The 13,579-nt window shown below is 39.9% G+C and overlaps 1 protein-coding gene across 1 annotated transcript in view; it reads left to right on the top strand.

Moving 5' to 3' along the window:
* zbtb7c (zinc finger and BTB domain containing 7C) overlaps positions 1–12,442 on the top strand; it is a 21,079-nt gene extending 8,637 nt beyond the window's left edge. The window contains exons 2-3 of the mRNA XM_079486782.1: positions 8,124–9,429; positions 10,104–12,442. Of these exons, the coding sequence (XP_079342908.1) occupies positions 8,138–9,429; positions 10,104–10,674 (1,863 nt within the window). The 5' untranslated portion in view covers positions 8,124–8,137 and the 3' untranslated portion in view covers positions 10,675–12,442. The remainder of the gene's footprint in view (positions 1–8,123; positions 9,430–10,103) is intronic.
* Positions 12,443–13,579: the final 1,137 nt, after the last annotated feature.

Below are 13,579 nucleotides of genomic sequence, written 5' to 3'. Positions count from 1 at the left end.
CACTACTTCCCCGATTCGTCGCCTTCATACCACATGATCGTTTTTTAAAATAAGAATCTATTCGATATCGATTATCACAAAAGTTCATTCAAAATTCTGTGATGGGTTTTTACTTTACGAAAATTGCTTACGTTTTTGGCTCTGCGTCTTGTGTTTTTAATGGCTGGAATACTTTTAGAACAGATTTCTTTTTAAACTAGACATCATACACTTGCAGACTTTTTGAAAGTTTAGATAGAAACACACTTACTGATCAAATCTGCAGACTGGCGCAGACTTTCTCCATCACGTCCAGACTGAAGATCTGGGAAATCTGAGCAAGTCTTGTAGCGTATATTTGCCTTAAGTCGGTGCATAGTATAAAAATACAGCACAACCTTGAAAGTTTCACTCTGTCTTGCTGTTTTTCTGTCTCGATCGTCATGTTCAGTTTTGACCCAGGTTCTCGACCCCACTGTAACCAGCCGGACAGCAAAATACCATCTAAACCACAACGGTCGCAAACACTCGGCCATGACGCCCCGTTTTTGGGACATTTACATACTCGTTTCTCCATAGGGCTGCACAATACTGTATAGAAGTTTTAAAAGAATGAGAAGAATCTGAATCATGTGTGTGAGAGTTTACATTTATTTTTTCTAACTTTAAACACATTGTTTAAACTTAAAGCCATATCGTATCAGGTAGCACATTATTTAGCAAGTTATCGCTTTTATCTTTATTATAGTTCAGCCCTTATCAGTAGTCGTTTGTTTTTTTCTAGTGCAAATAACATCCTCAAAGCTAAATAAATGTATGCAAAATTAAGTAAGAAAGATGTATACTGTTTGATTTTAATGGTGTTTAGATATACGTTCAACTTGAAAACAAGACAAAAATAATTATCAAGACTGAAATATAGTTACACAGGTGCTGCTGGGTTCAGACCCATAGAACCAAACACACCAACTCACACTTGACCTTAACACATATTTTCAGCTGTGTGTGTGTGTGTGTGTGTGTGTGTGTGTGTGTGTGTGTGTGTGTGTGTGTGTGTGTGTGTGTGTGTGTGTCCTTGGACAACCGATTCCCACCCTAGTCGGTGGGCTTGTCTGCAAGTGGGCAGAGATGACACAATGTTTTCCCACAAGCCCACACCCTGGAGCAGTACAGCCCCACACCCAGAATGCATCTGTGCGGTGCTTCCCAAATCACAGACAAGAGCCCTTTCACAGAGAATGAGATGATTTTACAAACCCCCAGAAACGATTTCATCAAGAACCAGTTTAAGTTCCAGACGTTTTTACTCTCTAGTTATTTAAAATCCATCAATGTTCTGGTGTTTTAAAGAAACCAGAAAACAACAGAAATCTGAACATCATCGATAAATATTCTGTTCAGATGACATTCAGTGACACAGACTCTGTGTTTATGTGACTAATATAAGAATCTGTTTTAAGGGACCTGTGGAGTCACCTGTCTGAGGTTTCTATGACAACTGACTGAGAATACCTATAACTAATCATATGTAAGTGTGTGTGTGTGTGTTAATATGTGTTAAGACAAATGTGTTCATAATTAATTTTCCAACCTATCAAACTTTATTTTTTCAACATAAAGCTTGTTTAACTGCTGTGAATGGATGTATTTTAATTTCTCAGTACTGTGCTTTTGGAAAGGTCGCGATGAATCTGTGATAAATAACAGAACTAGGTGGATTCTTCATGTAATTTAGGAAATCCTGTCTGTGTTTTTGCGTGGAGTCATGATTTGAAGAGACAGACACTGCTGAAAAATGTGCAGGAGCCAACAAACACAAACCAGAGAGATTTTGAGTTTAACATGGCACGCTCCCTATCTCTCTTTCATACACTGAGCCTTAAGTAGTGTGTGCTGATATTGCCATGGACCAGTACGCATGTTAAATCATAAAACATGTTCCTTAAAGGCCAACTGATCGTATGTTTAAGCATTTAATCTCTCAGAGGTGAGCGTGTTCATTTAAAGAGATTTCACAGCTCACATTCATTATTTTGTGCGGCAACAGACATTAATGCAAGTGTAAAAGTGATGTCATATTCGCTGACCTATTTAAATGAACCAAATGACATAAATCTACAATTAAATAAGGTCAAGAGAGCTTTTGCATTTGTTGATGGAACAAATGTGGTAGATGCTGAAATTATAAACAAGCACTAAATGATCTATATTTTTGTAGATTTACAGCGCTGAAAACAATCAAATATAAACCAAGTGTGAATATATATGTTTAAACAGGCCTGTTGAAATCTGTGGTTTCAGTGAGGATGAATTCAAGACACATTCAGTCTCAATATGGGTCAAACTATTGCGAAAAAACAAGCAAACTTGCCATCAACTAGAAAATCATTATATCTCAATTCTGATGTTATATAATGTTTGTCAATAAAATTGTACTGATGTGTACAGCATACAGAAAACTAAACGGCATCCTACTCAACTAATCTTTGTTGTATATCGCTCAATGCGTGACACCGTTTTTTATTGTAAGTGAAACTGTAATGTAATGTTTTATAACATTACTTCATTGTGTTGCATGTTTAAGGCATCTAGTTATCATCATGGAAAAGAATATTGTTTTTCAGTCGTTATTTTTTTTTTTTGGTAAATTTATTTTAGTACTGTGCATTGCAGTGCATAAATGAAACATGTAATGAGGTCGTGTGTCAAATATGATCACAGTTACAATGTTTATACAATGTAACACAACGCTTGAAACATTTATTTAACATTGTGTCTGAACATATTGTACTTTAAATGTACAATAAACATCAAAATACATTTTCACGAAAAAATGTGCGTTTACATTTCTAGGCCGCATTTATGATAAACATCAACACAGATGTTTCATCGTTAGTATTCTCCTATGTGTATAAAACCGACATCTCCAACCGGCCTTCCGAACTCAGTTGCGCACACATAAATAGCGCCGGTACTTTACTCTCTATTTTAACTACCTCTTCGGCCATTTGTCCCCAAGTTGAAGTTGCAAATCCTTCAGGAATAAAACTAAAAATTCATTTAGTCTGACCCCAAATCAGAGGGTTTGTGCACCATGGGCTTTATTACATACTGAGCTTAAACTGTGTTGTGGAGGAGGATGGGTATTATTATCCCGAGCTTCCCACCCAGCTATAAAAACTACATCTCTGTACGGTTGCTCTAGAGTAGATCCACCTCCTCTCTCTCTCTCTCTCTCGCTCTCTCTCTCTCCCCCTTCCTGTCAGTTTCCACACAAACCTCTCAGTCTCCCCTCGTGTGCCGCTGTTTTAGGCTTGTACTTGGATGCTCGGCTGTGTGTGTTTTTGTGAATGGAGAGGACAGACTCGGGCAGACAGCATGGACAGACGTCTCAATGCCCCTTTTTTGAGACGACACTTGGAATAAATCACGCGCACACTAACACACACCTGAGGATCCGTACGGGTGAGTGAATTCAAGTGGAATTCATTGAGAAAGTGTGCAGGACGCATGGTTGTCTGCGTGTGTGTATGTTAAGAGTCCAGGCGTGAAGTGTAGATCATGTCTGACTGTTTATTTGTGACGGTCTGTGTTTGTTTGTTTGTGTGTCAGGTATAGAACAGCACGTCTGTGGGTAGTCATTTGATGACTCATGTAATTATTTGGGCCGTTTTTTACATGTCGTCTCCAGAAAATGACACAAACAACTTATGACAATACAACTGAGACTAGATAATAACGTCTCTTTTGTGCGTGAAACTAGAACGTGTTAATGTGAGATTTCAAAACATTGCATAGATTTTTCGTCGTTTACTTTTGTGAACTGTTCCGTAACACTGAAAATCAAAGCACTTAAACTACTTAAATCCTGTTTTTGGTATTTTTAATTTCTGTATACTCATAAACTAAGTTCCAAACATCAAATTTCACATCACGTATACTTTTTGTATTTATTTAGTTATTTTAGCATTTATTTTATTTACAACAACTTTATGTTATGTAACGTTGAACAAGTTTTAAAACTAACCGGACTCGATATAATCGTGTTGCATTTGATTCTGTAAATGAACATATATTTACAAAAGGCTTTGCATCTTTGTGTGATAATTTATATATCGAAAAAACATTTGTTCCAACCAAGGTAAATTAAGGCCACAAAGTCAAAACATCTTGAATTACTATACGATCCAATCTCACAAAAAATAACTTATTTGTAATCGATTTGTATCCACGTGGAATTCAATGTGATTTGTGTGTTCGTATTTTCATAGGCATACATAATGAACAACAGTGTCACGTGGGAGATGGCAAACAAAACTTGCGTTGCTACACGAGTACTAAATGTTAAGATGAATATTTCATAGAACTGTTTCCGAGAGGAACACGTAAAGTGAGGTGTGGGTTAAAACGCTGTCATAAAACCAGGTGCGTTCGTGTTGGTGTGTGTGTGTTCAAAAACAGGTGTAAATTGCTGTTTGTAACAGGTGAAGCCTGCGATGCAGGTGTCTGTACATCTTGCTTCATATATTTACCAAACAGAGGGATTACGACAGACGTTACACAACCTTAAAAAAAGCGACATTGATGTTTACGGTATTCTGTTGTTCTGTGAATCAGCGTATGAGCGGAAAGCAGCTGATAAAGGCGAATATTTGGGTCAGAATTACTGTAGAAATCTAGATGAACTTTAAAATGAACATTTTCCAGACACACGTTTTCTTTACCTGTTAACTGACTACAGACCACAGAACCAGACAGAGGATTTGAAAACTAACATGAGTGTTTTTAAGGATTTAAGATGCTGTGACTGCTCAGTGTTTTAAGTCTTTACATTCCCTGTAATCTCAGTGAAGAGTTTGGTTCCAAAATGAGATAAATCACTTTTCAAAAATCATGTTTTTATTATGTTATTTAGCTGTAATAATTTAGTTATTATGGCTTAAATGCTCATTTTGGAACCAAACTCTTCATTCATTTTGTGTTATAATTAAGAATCATAATTGAGAAATTGACAAAATGCTGTTTCTACGGTATATCAGCGCTTTTTATATTTATTATAAATAAATGAGCTGTGTCATCTTTTTTCTCCTCCACTTTAAGACGGAAAGGAACCATATTCAAATTCAGGGCTTTCTATTGGTGGATTATCAGGCCGTCGCTGAGGGAGGCAGGTCTGTCTGTAAACCGTCTGGGCTAAGCACTAATAGAGTAAAACCTACAGGTGCCCCTGCAGGTGAGGCCGCTAAATGATCTCCCTCAGGACCGGCCAACCCACTACTGGACTTAGCCAATTTACCAGCAGTCTGAGGGGCCGAAAGTCGTTTCGCCATGACTCCCGCTCGCTCCTGTCTTAGACTCGAACCCTGCCTCCCTAAAGAGGCCATGATGAAATAACTTTTTAGTGTTTATCGAGAGTTGGTCATCTTTGCGTCAGAGTAAGACGGTGGAGAATGAAACGCGTGCGTTCTCACCTCCTTGGTAGCTTTAGATTTGTGAGTAAGTCATCTTTGTTCCAGTTGTGAGGTATCTCATCAAAGCGTATCTGTTTGCGTGTGTATGGATTAAGGTTAAAGATCATAGGTGTGTGTTATTTGAAAAGATCAAAGAAGCGAGGGGGCAGTTTGGGTTTTTGCTCTGTGTCATTTATGTTTTGAAACATGACACATTGTGATTGATGTCGAACTTAGATCTAGCAATGTTATGAACAGGCAGGAAAAATATTGAACAAGGTTATTCTCAAACACACTTAACGGGAGAATTCACACACTGAATTATTGTCTTTCATTTTTGTTTATTTATTTAATTCTGACTTATTTAAGTAGTCCTAGCCTTACAAACATACATTTTTCTGAAGATTTTTATAAAAAGATTTTGACTTATTCTGAAGTCAGTAAGAACAAGTCAGTTACATTTGATTTCTTTGGTGCTTTGGTTAACGTGCACTTGAGAAAATGATGCATGAATTAAATGATATGTGCCGGAAATGCACGTATCTCTCTGATGAAATGTGTGTCGGGCAAAAGTACAGAAACTTGTGTGGGTATTTCATGCGACGGTTAAAAGCTTCATCTCATCACTTCTTTCCGCTAACTGTGTAGATTAGTGCAGACATCAGAACAAAAGATGAACGCTGTTCTCAGATCCTCCGATTATCTCAGAGCGTCCTTCAACCTGAAACAGGACATTTGATACGGCAGTCAGAGAGTTCACACGCAACAAAACCCTGCCGATGAACGTAGCTTAAAACACAAATATATGCCTAAATAATCTAGAAAAAGTTCTGTAAATTGTCAGAAAGATGTTTTCTAGTGTCAAGTATATATGGACACACACAATGTAATTATAGGAGTGAGTTTTTGTAGGGGGGGGTGAGGAGAGAACAGGAGGAGAAATTCATGGGTGGGTGGGAGATCTCTTCGTCTCTCTCTTCCTTCTTTTCCTCTCTCCCTCTGCTGTTGTTTTTAGCTCCAAGCGTCTATTTAACTTGGCTGGATTTTCCAGGGTGGGGTCCAACCTGTCAGGGAACTCCTGCGGACGAGATCTCATCCTGCGCTCTTCATTTTTCTTTTTGTCCACACCGTTCCTCTGTGCTCCAATTTTTCAATTTAACCATTTGTGTGTTAGTAACACATGGACATCAAACCAAACAAACATTTAAAAAAATAATTTTTCTTCGCGAGATGTTTGATGTTTTGCAATTCAAATTCCTCTGGTCAATTTTCGCTCTTTAGGTGATGGAATTATCAGTTATATTCACCTGAAGGGTCATTCAGTTTAGTTCATGCGGTTCTTCATTTATATCGTTACTAGGCTATACGTTCAAGCGGTAATTATAGCAACCGTCTCCTAGCAACAGCGCAGTGGACATTAAAATGTTTATTGGTGAGTGCTGGGCTCAATATTATAATAGATGAAGAAAGACGACGTACAAAATAAATGATACTTTTTAAATGTTTATGGAAATACCAGAAGTTTTATTTGGACCATTGAAAGCCGGTCAACAGCTCCAGCGGTTTGCGAGACGTATGAAAGCATCCTTCCACATGTGACCACGAGGATGAGAAACACTGAGATTAAACTCTATCCGTAACCATGAATGAAGGACAGTGCTGCCAAAATGCCTCTCAAAAAGGTCACTGTAAACATTTCAGGGAATCCGCTGGTACATTTCAGTCTCATTCACATTGGCCTGTAGTTAAAACCCTCTGAATGAAGAGTCTCGTTCCACACCTACAGAAAAAACTGCTTTTCAAATTTATCATAATTTTAGGAAGAGATGAAAGTAAGTCTCAACCACTTCAAACTAAACTTCAAACAACAACCTAAAATGACTCAACGTTCTGGCTTATAAATAACCGCCATTAAATGCAAGTAAACTAATGTTTGAAATCTCTCACGCAGCACGGGAGGTGGTGGGTTACGTTTACTCAGGCCCTGACACTTTTTTCCCCGCCGAGAGCAGAAACTAGAGCCTGACCCCTTTTGTCTTCCTGTCTCGTCTTCTTTTCTTTCCGAACGTGACAAAGATAAGTGTCAGCTTTTCTCACAATGCAAAAGATCAGATTTGATTCACTATCTCTCAAAGCCACGACACAAATGGGGTGCCACCATCAATGTTTGCCACGGAAAGCAGAAATCAGTGGCGTGACTGTCTGATAATAATCAGAAAGAGTCAAATCGAGAGACCATCCTTGCATGCTCTTTGGGAGTACATACGTTATCTGATTGACCGCACAATGCAAACACATACTCGTGTACGTGGAAAAACACTTTTAGATAACTACATCCTGCACGTTGTGAAATAGTTCACAAAATATGAAGATTCTCTCAAAATTAAACCTCATGCCATCCAAGAACACAAACAAAAAACGTGCTAAATACTATACGACCAAAAACAGCGCCATTTTAATATTAAGTTGTTTGTGTTCGACTGAAGAAACAAAGTCATTAGCATTGTGAATAGATTTTCATATTTGGGTGAACCTCTCCTTTAAAACTATTTCATTGTGTTCATGACTTTATAAAAAGTGAAAAAGACAGGAGACTAAAGGGATAATTTCATCAAAATTCAAACCCACTATGCATTTACAGGACACACTGTCCCACATCTCTGACAGATTTTTCTCATTTCTTTCTGTCCACAGATTTCTCCGAGAGCATGGCACACACCGATGAGGACCTGATCGGAATCCCTTTTCCAAACCACAGCAATGACATCCTGTGCAGTCTCAACGAGCAGCGACGAGATGGGTTCCTCTGTGATGTCATCCTAGTCGTCAGAGACCAAGAGTACCGCACCCATCGCTCCGTCCTGGCCGCCTGCAGCCAGTACTTCAAAAAACTCTTTACCGTGGCCACCGGTAGCGGCAGCGACTCGAACCAACACGCCGTCTACGAACTGGACTTCGTGGCTCCAGACTCGCTGACGGCCATTTTAGAGTTCGCATACACGTCCACGCTGACGGTGACTGCTTCGAACGTCAATCAGATCCTAGGTGCTGCGAGGCTGCTGGAAATCCCCTGCATCATAAACGTCTGTCTAGAAATCATGGACACCGGAGGAGGCGACACGGCCGCAATGAAAGAGATGGAGGGGGAGGAGTTCGAGGGAGATGATGAGGAAGACGAGGATGAAGAGGAGGAAGTGGAGAATGAGTCGAAAGACAGCGTCAACAACAGCGAAAAATCCCCACAGGAGAGCGTGTCCAAAAAACAGAATGGTTGGGAAGAGAGAACAGGAGCCGGCCCACCCTGCAGTTCGCAGAAGGGGGTAAACCCAGATCAGGAAGACCGTGAACCTCGTCACAGAAACACCCCAGAATCTCAACAGGCTGAAAATCCCCGAGTGCCGGAGGGATTAGAGAGCCGGGCACTGAAAGACTTCTCGATAGAGTCACTGCTCCAGGAGGGTCTCTACCCGAAAGTGTCAGGCCTTGAGAGAGGGGCTGGCTTCTCACCTCTCCTTCCAGGCTTTTACCCTTCCATGTGGGCCGCAGAATTTCCAGGCTACTCCCAGCTTGTGGAGCCACGGCATCGCCCTCACCCGTTCCCTAGTGCCTCGCTGGAAAACGGGCCATTGGACCTCGCCGTCAAGAAAGAACTCATCAAGGAAGAGCAGAAGGACGAGCCTCTAAATCCGGCCATTCACAGAGACTTCTTGAAAGACTTCATGAGTCCAGGACTGGGCGTGACCTCTGATCCTGCCCTCAGTCAGATTAAAGACGGCGCAGACCTTCGGTCCTACCTGAGTTTTCTTTCTGCCTCCCACTTGGGAACGCTGTTTCCACCATGGCAGCTTGAGGAAGAGAGAAAGATGAAGCCCAAGGCATCACAGCAGTGCCCGATCTGTAACAAGGTCATACAAGGAGCGGGAAAGCTGCCGCGACACATGAGAACGCACACAGGAGAGAAACCCTACATGTGTACCATCTGCGAGGTCCGCTTCACCAGGTGAGTCGGGTTGAGGTGACCAGAGCGAGTGTCACAAACTTCACGCTTTAGTGGTCATCTTCATTAAAAAATTGATAAAAGGCAAAGATTGTTTTAATGACAGATTTATCAGAGTTGTCATAGAAAACGGCAAACTTTCCTCAAGTTAATTAAAAAAAAATAACTTGAACAATGAAAACGAGAACAGTATCATAAGGCCAAAGCCGCTGTAAAACACATTCTGCATCACTGCGGTCGAAGCCCGCATGACGTTTCCACACTGTAAGAAAAGCCAACATGCAGTGATGTTAATATAAGACCTACATTTCACTTCTAGCCTCCAACGCTCTGTAGAGGAATGAAATTTCAATGAGCGAGATCTAGAGCGAGAAACAGAACAAAAAGCTTCTGAATAACTCACCACATAACAGAACTGCTCGATCCTGAAAAAATCCCTTTTGATAGTTTCGATTTTCATGTTATTTCTTGCTTCCATCATCTACAGTTGAGCAAGCTGCAGTGGTTTGCTTTTCAAGTACGAAAGCGTGCACCTGTGTGTGTTTCTGCTTCCATGTACGACAAAAGACGCGTGTGTGTTTTGAGGTTTTACAGGGATTTTCTCGTCTGAGAAATACTGGCAAGTCTTATCTGTGGACGAACCTCAAACCCCATGTTTAATCTCTTTTCTCTTCCAGGCAAGACAAACTGAAGATTCACATGCGCAAGCACACGGGCGAGAGGCCTTACATCTGCCTGCACTGTAACTCAAAGTTCGTTCACAATTACGACCTGAAGAACCACCTGCGCATTCACACAGGCGTGCGGCCGTATCAATGCGAGCACTGCTACAAGAGCTTCACGCGCTCCGACCACCTTCACAGACACATCAAACGCCAGAGCTGCCGCGTCTCGCGCCCGAGACGTGGGCGAAAACCCTCCGCCTGGCGCTCCACCAACTTCCTCTTCCCTCCAGACCCCAACGCCCTTCAAGGGGACAGGACCATGCGGGTTGCCCCATTGCTGGCTGAACGGCAGCACCAACCGGGAGGGCAAGCGCTGGAGGACGTAGATGGCAGTGGTAACAGCCGGGAGAGTTTGACGGACAGGAAGTTCATTTCAGAGGATGTGGACAGGAAACAAGGGATTTTTGCTTTCGCCGTGGCAACCGAGGACGTTCTGCCTCACCCACCCTTCTACAGCGCCACCTCTGACCCCTGGGCCGTGAGACTGGACCGAGCTCCGCCCATTCCCGAAGCTGCGAAGTGACTTTGTAGAGCTGGCCGTTAATGCCCGAGTTCTGATTGGCTCTCGGGTTGAAGGACGGCAGGAAGTACGTCTGCCTCACGCGAACAGCTGCTCGCTTTGGACGTAACAATTCTTTACAAACAATCTCGGACGGAGAAAACAGTGTGATGTTTAAAATAAGAGACTTATTTTTTGTTTCGGATGTCAGCTTCCAATTGGATGACAGGGATTTTAAATACTTATTTAATGATTGATAATATCTTGGATGTGTTTGATGCTTCACCGTTTTGCTAAGAAATGAAACCAAGTGCGATGCGCTCATTGACTGTTGCTGCGTGCAAACCGTGTGTGAAACTTAAATGCAAAAATGGACAGGTATTAAATCAGGTATTAAAGAGAAAAAGAAGTCCTGCTGAGATAAGCTACGAGCTCTTATGTTTGCATCTGAATTACTTTTATTTAAGATCAGAGTAAATCTGTTCAAGCTATTTGATTCTAAAGAAGGAAGTTACAACCCTTACACTTTGTACATCCTCTATGCAAAATACACGAAAATGTGAGTTACCATGAACAAAAAGAATTTGTTAATCTGAAAAATAAATCTCAGGCAAACCGTTTTGACCTAAAATGATGTGCATTTAGTTTTTTAAAGCCAAACATAAGATGTCAAATCAACCTGCAGTTGATATTACAGTGAAAATAAATGATCTTTATTTTCACAATTTTCTTTATATTACATGAAAATACTGCTGTTTAACTTTCAGCATCAGGACCTTTAATTAGCCATTGATTAAAATCAAGAAATGAAAATAAATGGTCTTTTTAAATCCTATGATGGAAGAGTTCGTTGTTGTAATTATTAAATCGTAAAAAACACCCAAAGATGTGTAAAACTTGAAAGACTTTTTGACCCTTTTCATCTTTGTGTCTTTTACACATATACGATGTCATTTTAAAGAGGTGCTTGTGTACAGGAAGTTAAGCGGGCCACTTTGATAAAAGCGTTTTTGAATGGCTATTGTAATTCAGCGTTGTTTAAACTGAAAAAAGAAAATATTTTCATGCTATTTATGCATATTTAAATAAGCCTTGGCTATATTTTACTAAGATGTTTTACAAAGACACTAACACATTTGTGTTGTGGTTTATCAGAGAGAGGATGTGTTTTCAAAAGAGAGAATGTGTCAAGGCAGTGTCGTATATCGATCCGATTGCATTTTAAATCATTTCATAATCGAAAGGTTTTTGGGAGAGAAACCACATATTTCCCCCCGAAGAACCTGCAGTTCTCGTTTTTACTTTTAATGCACCCACGAGCTAAATATCAGTCTATTAATTTTCTAAGAAAATGAGAGGTCATGTATTGTAAATGTTAGGGTAGATAAAGATAAAACAATGATGCACTTGACAAGACATTTTACATTTTTATGTTGGTGTACAAAGTGCAAAGACATGTTTCAATGGCCGTGTACAATAAAGGTGCTTAAAGATTTGTGTACATATATATGATGCCCTTCTGTGGCTACTGGTTGGAATTTACTTGCACTATTTGTTCGTTGATGTTTTATTGATCAATATTGATTACGATGTATTGATATCTGGTAAAGATTTAAAAACATACAAAAAATTACAGAACATGTCTGAGATATGCACTTTACTCTTTAAAAACAATTTCAGTGAAAAGTCATTTTTATAAATGTGTGTGGTATTTGTATATATGATGAATCCCTGGAAAACTGAATCAAATTCATTCAAGGATTGGAATACAATAAAAAAGAAGCTTATTTCCAAAAAAACGTTTGTCGTTTGCTTTTCTGACCTTTCTTTGGGTGTTATTTTGTTTTGTAAATCTAAAATAAACCCAACTGTGATCTACAAAACTAGGTCATTTAGTAAAGCTTTTATCTTATACAGTGATCAGTCAGGTTACGTTTTTATAGTGATGACAAATACTACGAGGTCATGTCCGTACACAATCTCTTCAAAATATCTCAAGGTTAGGTGTCATTCTCAGGGGTACGGTGATGGCAGAGAAAGGTAACTTACCTCGATCTAAAATGACTCCGAAATCATCGCATGTGGCGGCACGGATCCAACAGACAGGCCTCTCTGGTGCTGTGAGTAATCTTAACACACACATTCTAACTGTGCTTCAGTACCAGCCAACATCCCAAACACATAAACTAAAGCCTGTCCTGAATTATTAATAATGTTCAAGAAGAGGAACTACTCAGTGAGCCTGAATGACATTTTCTGAAGTTGCTTCAGTCGTTCAGTGCCTATTTTTCTGCTGGATCAGCATCTCAAATTGACCTTTGGTTCAAATCTAAGGAAGCCATCTCTAATACTTTAGATGTTTTGAACGGCGCAAAATATCCGAGGATTGTTGTTAAAGAACAAGCTCATTTTTAGGCAAATTACATCTTACTGTGTTACACAAAGTTTTTTTCAAGCATTGGCTCGATATTATTCAGAAGGGTATGCTGGGTCACCACTAAAACAGACCTCAAATAATTAAAACCAGGTTTATTTAACCAGTGTTGACTATTCGGATATAATATTGGTGATGAATGTTGCATGACATTTCACTTTGCACATTTATTGTTGTCTGTCGCCCTCTGCTGGCGGTCACGAGATAGCGCACAACACACGAACACATTTTAATCCGCACCGATATTTAACGTTACAGAAACACGTTCGTGTATGAAATTTTAGAAACAAAGACATTGAATCCGTTTTCACATAAACTAACCCAATAAAATTTATTATTTTTAAACAACATAACGATCTGTGGTTCAACGTGTGTCGTATTAATTGGGGAAATGTAAATAAACGCACCTTTTATTTGATCAAGTTACACATCATGAACTGTCCCGTTTCTCCTCTGTATCGTTTGTTGTAGTTTTATTTCTTTTTTCTTTGTTTT

This window comes from Barbatula barbatula, assembly GCF_947034865.1.
Source record: "Barbatula barbatula genome assembly, chromosome: 22".
Classification (NCBI taxonomy): Eukaryota; Metazoa; Chordata; class Actinopteri; order Cypriniformes; family Nemacheilidae; genus Barbatula; species Barbatula barbatula.
This window is presented reverse-complemented; position numbering and strand designations above follow the sequence as displayed.